This window comes from Mirounga leonina, unplaced genomic scaffold (assembly GCF_011800145.1).
Source record: "Mirounga leonina isolate KUSES-001 unplaced genomic scaffold, KU_Mleo_1.0 Mir_180, whole genome shotgun sequence".
NCBI classification, from domain to species: Eukaryota; Metazoa; Chordata; class Mammalia; order Carnivora; family Phocidae; genus Mirounga; species Mirounga leonina.
This window is the reverse complement of record NW_023270469.1, coordinates 27,385,756-27,391,537: the sequence shown is the minus strand read 5'-3', so window position 1 is coordinate 27,391,537 and position 5,782 is coordinate 27,385,756. Positions and strand designations below refer to the sequence as shown.

General features: G+C 54.1%; 1 protein-coding gene across 1 annotated transcript in view; it reads left to right on the top strand.

Annotated features, from left to right (window-relative positions):
* The window catches only part of LOC118023762 (metallothionein-2), a 1,256-nt gene extending 703 nt beyond the window's left edge, over positions 1-553 (top strand). The window contains exon 3 of the mRNA XM_035025167.1: positions 319-553. Within this exon, the coding sequence (XP_034881058.1) occupies positions 319-410 (92 nt within the window). The 3' untranslated portion in view covers positions 411-553. The remainder of the gene's footprint in view (positions 1-318) is intronic.
* Positions 554-5,782: the final 5,229 nt, after the last annotated feature.

The following is a 5,782-nucleotide window of genomic DNA, read 5'->3' as shown; positions in this document are numbered from 1 at the left end:
CCCCCCCCCGGGAGCTGCTAGGCAGGGGGCACCCCCTCTCTGATCTTGAGGACTTTCTATCAAGATGTATGGTTCTGGGGGGGGGCCTACATTGTCCCTGGACGCCCTGTCACTGTGTCGCCAGGCATTCTGCCCTGGGCTGGAATCAGATGGGGGGCAGGACAGCCTTCTCCCAGTGGGTAGGACTCAGTTGTCGAGAGACAGCCTGCCATCAAGCCAGGGTCCGCCGAGGCTGGGGGCAAGGCCTGGGCTGGCCTGCTCTTAGGAAGGGGGGTCCCTGGCCATGTCTGCTCTGACCCTGTGGCCTTCCTGCCCCAGGCTGCTGCTCCTGCTGTCCCGCGGGCTGTGCCAAGTGCGCCCAGGGCTGCATCTGCAAAGGCGCATCGGACAAGTGCAGCTGCTGTGCCTGATGCGGGGGAGCCTGCGCCCGATGTAAATACGGCCACGTGTACACACCTGCAGTTTTTTACTTGTCATGCTCCCTGGACCCAGTTGCTACATTCCCGTTTCTATGAAATCTTTGAATGACAATAAATTTATCTAGACTCTTCTGGCTCCAAGTGTCAGGTGGTGTGTTGGGAGGATGGGACTTGGTTCTAATTGGGCTGCAGGGGAAAGTGGTTTGGGGGAGGTTAGGGGTGGGGTGGCCATGGGAAGTGGGGGCAGGGCAAGGTTCCTGGGGTCTGGCCTGGTCCACCTCCTTGAGCTCTTGGTTTTTGACTCTTCTTGGCTTAGCTGTGACAGGGTTTCCTCCGCCACCTAGAGAGTCCCCGCCCTTCGTGTGTATGTGTCCACTGCCTGTATTCACTCAATAGCCACCTACAGAGTGAATGCCTATGTAGGCACTGGGTTCTCGGTGTTGGGGTAACATGGCGCCTCCAGACTGCTAAGGAGAGCTCATTACTGAATGGAAAAATCACAGTGGCTCCGACAGAATGCTGTTGGGTGAGCCCAAGTGAGGAGACCTCGCACGGAGAGCTGCATCCCTGTCAGGGGACAACTGGAACAATGACCCTGATGGGGGTCAAGGGTGGGCCAGTGTGTAAGGGGATGTTCTAAGGTCACTTTGGAGAGAAGAGAACAGAGACTGTGTGTCTCATTCATCTGCCTGACTTGCAACCTGGTTGCTCTCTAAATCACTTGGAGAGGTCGAGAGTGCCACATCACGGTCCCATTTCCCCCTTCCTAGCCCCCATTCCTATTTCTTAGGTGTAAGATGGGCCAGGGAGCCTGGGTTTTAATAAGTACCTAAGGTTGCCATCCACTGAGGCGGTCACATGGAGCATTTAGTGCAATGAAATGAGCCTCTGCCGGGAAATCTTTCCATCCCGGTTGGAATTTGAAGTCAATCCCCCCAACATATGACCTGCCTGAACTGGGGGCCTAGGGAACCTGGAGGTACCTGGTTCCTTTCAGATGACGGGGCTCGGGGGGGAGAGGGGGGGCAGGCCTCGCCCTGCAGGATGTGGGAAGTGTCTTTGTAGAGACCAAATCGGACTGAAAGGGTGGCCAGCCCCCTGGGGGCTCCTACTATGCAAACCTCACCCCAGTGTGACTGGGCCGGTGTCCCCGCCACTGTTTCCCAGGGAGGGCCTGGCCCAGACCTTGTGGCTCTTGGGCAGGAGTGCGGTATGCTGTCGCTCTGGCGCCACGTCACAAATGTGCCCAGAGATTGCACAACCCTGCTTTCGGGCCTCACAGCTGCCAGTCCTCTCCGTGGAAGGGTACAGCATGTTTTCATTTGGCCTGACAAACACCGTGATCGAGCTTACAGCTTTTTATTTTTATTTTTTTAAAGATTTTATTTATTTTGACAGAGAGAGAGATAGCGAGAGCAGGAACACAAGCAGGGGGAGTGGGAGAGGGAGAGGGAGAAGCAGGCTTCCCGCCGAGCAGGGAGCCCGATGCGGGGCTCGATTCCAGGACCCTGGGATCATGACCTGAGCCGAAGGCAGATGCTTAACGACTGAGCCACCCAGGCGCCCCACAGCTTTTTATTTTCCAAGTCATGTGTGAATTGGCATCCTCCCTTCACCCCAAGCCCCATCTCCCCAACGGGTGGGTGGGGCGTGACCATATGGCATCAGTTGGAGAGATTAATTTACAATAGGTTTTTAAAAAAATCGATATGGCTGCGTGAGAATGCCTCTTTTAATTCCAGAAGTTATTATCTTGATGAGCTGGTAAAGCAGTTAAGCATTGCTGCTCTGGGGCTGGACTGCCTGGCTAGAACCATAGCTCTACTACTTAGACAAGTTATGTGGCCTGTTGGTGCCTCATATTTCTCATCTGTAGAATGGGGGTAGTCATAGTGCCTACCCAGAGGGTTGTGAGGTTAAATGCGGCTAGCACAGTCCCTGCTTAAAATAAGTGCTCCAGGGCCCCTGGGTGGCTCAGATGGTTAAGCGTCTGCCTTCGGCTCAGGTCATGATCTCAGGGTCCTGGGATCGAGCCCCGCATCAGGCTCCCTGCTCCTTGGGAGCCTGCTTCTCCCTCTGCCTCTCTCTCTCTCATGAATAAATAAATAAAGGCTTTAAAAAAAAAAAAAAAAAAGTGCTCCGAAAGTGCTACTTCCCTCTGGGCCAGGCATGGTATCCGACATTCACTAGGTGATCCATAAATGCTCTCTACTGGATTCAAAGAGCATTTACTGGACCCCTACTGTAGGTAAACCATTATGCTGGGCACCGAGGAAGATAGTATATAAATAAGACCCAATCCCTTTGCTGAAGCAAAGCTTATTCAAGTCCCTGTTGAATTCAGAGAGCATTTATTTATTATTTCAAGATGCAGCTGCTGAGCTGGTGAGGGTGTGATTCAATCTGATCAGGAGGCCGAGAGAATACCCTATTCACTCATTCATTCATTCATTCACATGGGCACTTTTTGGCCAGATCTAACTGGAGAATTGGCGGGTAGGCTAGACAAGTAGGGCGTTAACTCTTCCAGGGGAAAGGGAAGAGGCTTGCAGGACACCCCTGACCAATGCAGATGCTTAGTATTCGATTAGCCAATCAGATCCTCTCCCCTGAGAAGCAGAAATTCAAGGTGCAGGTGGCAGGAACAAAAGGTAACTGGAGCTCTTATGTCATGGGAACAATAAAGAATCCACCCAGGGCGCCTGGGTGGCTCAGTCGTTAAGCGTCTGCCTTCGGCTCAGGTCATGATCCCAGGGTCCTGGGATCGAGTCCCACATCGGGCTCCCTGCTCGGCAGGAAGCCTGCTTCTCGCTCTCCCACTCCCCCTGCTTGTGTTCCTGCTCTCGCTATCTCTCTCTCTGTCAAATAAATAAATAAAATCTTTTTTTTTTTTTAAGATTTTATTTATTTATTTGAGACAGAGAGAATGAGAGACAGAGAGCATGAGAGGGAGGAGGGTCAGAGGGAGAAGCAGACTCTCCGCCGAGCAGGGAGCCCGACATGGAGCTCGATCCCACAACCCTGAGATCATGACCTACGCTGAAATCAAGAGTCCATGCTCAACCGACTGAGCCACCCAAGCACCCCTACAGATTTGTTTTCTATGAGAACTGCTGTTCATCTCAGTCTTCTAGGGACCGGAGAGCTGAACACCTGCTGGGAAGAGTCCCCGGGACACCTCACTTCCCTTTGAATTCTGAAAGCGAACCCTTCAATGACAGCAACAGAAATGGACTCTAGCCAAAATTAGGTACAAAAGAAATGCATTGATAGGATAAAGAGGACTATGGAGCTGATCAGAAGGATGGAGAACTAGGTCCAGAAAACAGGCAGGAGCCAGGGTGCTGGGGGAAGGCAAGCAGCAGAGCGGGTCCCAGGAGTGGCCTGGCGGGGCTGTTACAGTTGGCAAACTGTCTTCCCTGTGTCTGCCGCCCTCGGACACCCCTATTGCTGCCACTGGCCACCACTCTTGCAAATGAGTTCTCGACCCCTCCACTAAGCTCTTCGCCTCTTGCCCCAGACCCGAAGACCCCAGCTGGCTGCGGGGTGGGGAGGAGGCGTATCTGGCCCCCTTTGGATTCCCCAGTGGGAGGCGGGATCCTGCAGACACCCAGACTGACTGGGGGTAAGATGCTAGTAAGTTCCAGGCAGGAAACCAGTGAGTCATTCGGGAGAGTTTAATAAAGGGATTTTTTTTTTTTTTTTTTTTTTTTGGAAGCCAGGAATCGGAAGAATTCAGAGAACTGAACAAGAGATGTGAAGCAGAGGAGGAGGCATCAGCAGGCCTACGCCTGAAGAGCCAGAGGCAGGGGCTGTCCCTGGACGGAGAGCATCTGTAGCTGGAGAAGAGGATGCCCCAGCAAGAGCTGTGAGCTTCAGGTAGCACCCAACCTTGCCGGGGAGCCTGGGGAACACATTCGGTGACCTCCTGCCCTCCCCGACCAGATGCTGTTGGGTCCCCACCCTTGGCCTGGCTCACGGAGGGGACGGTGGACAGTGGATTGGGGAAATACTCAGCACCCCCTGCAAATAGGGTGTGCCACCATCAACAAAAGCCATGTCTCTTCCTCGTACCCTGGGAGCCCTGGGAGAATCTCACTAATCTGAGGATGAATTCAGCTCACGGGGCTGGAGGGAAGGAGGGAGGGGGTCAAGGGTGATGGTAGAAGCCCCGTTGTGGGGAGGAGGCATGGTGGGGCATTGGAGGTCCCTCAGAATGCCCGTCTGCAGGTGCAGCCAAGCAAGTCTGCTCAGAGCCCCATGGGGAGGAGGGTAGAGGAGAAAATTGAATCCACTGGGACTCTCACCTGGCCCCACCTATGGCATCACAATACCCACTGAACCACCCCTCCAGAGTGATCCCTGAGGCCACTCCTGGCGGGCTAAAGGCCCACACCACCTCCCACCCTGGAGGCAAAACCTTGAAGTTGACTGAGGTTGCCCTCACCTTCCGCTTACATCCGTCCACCACACCCAGATCCTTCCTGGCCCCATCCTCCCTCCATGCTGGCCTTTCTCTCTCCCTCTGCAGACTCTTCTATCTATCAGGGACGGGGAGGTTGGGGTATGTTGTAAAAGTTGGCTGTTTTGTGCCTCGCAGCCGGCAGTGGGGACTTCTCGGGCATCAGAGATCCTTCCTGGCCTCTGCCTCTGCCCGCACAGGCTCAGTGATTCTTGAGCCATCACGGGAGGAGGCTGAGGTGTGGCTGGAGAGTGGGTGTTGTCACTAAGGTTTGGGGGATGGGAAAGACTCCGTGGACTAGCCCTCAGGGGATTCCAGAGGTTGCCTAACGAACTGGGGAATGGGATCTGGGGCCCCATCACCAGCCATTCTGGCCTACCTGACACATCATTGCCATTGCTGAGGGTGGGGGTCTTGCCATGTGCAAACCACTGGAGTCTGCTCTCTCTCTAAGACACTTCCCATGTCCTACACCACCCCCCCAAGCAAAGCCAAGCTATACCCCCCAACGGGAAGGCATTTAGTGATCCAGGGTCACCCAAGCAGGGAGGCTTCGACAGATTCACGTTGTTCTTCAGGGCAAGAAGGCCATGCTTCACCCAGAAAAGTGATGCCCTGGGGGTGCATTCAGGTTTGTAATGGGCACTGGCCAAGTTTGGCTGTCCAGTATGCATTCTCTGACTTTCTTCTGGTGAACCTCCTCTGCCCAGCCCTGGAAATTGGGGGAGATTCAGGAGTCTAGTTAAAAAAAGCTAGAAGTTCAGACCCTTGTCCTCCAAGAAGCCCAGCCAATCAGATGTTCCCCTTTGGAACTCAAACATGGGCTAGAATGGGTTCCAAGGACATTCCTCACAGGCACGTGCCCTGACCAGATTCTTTGGGCCCTGAGACCAGGCCTGTG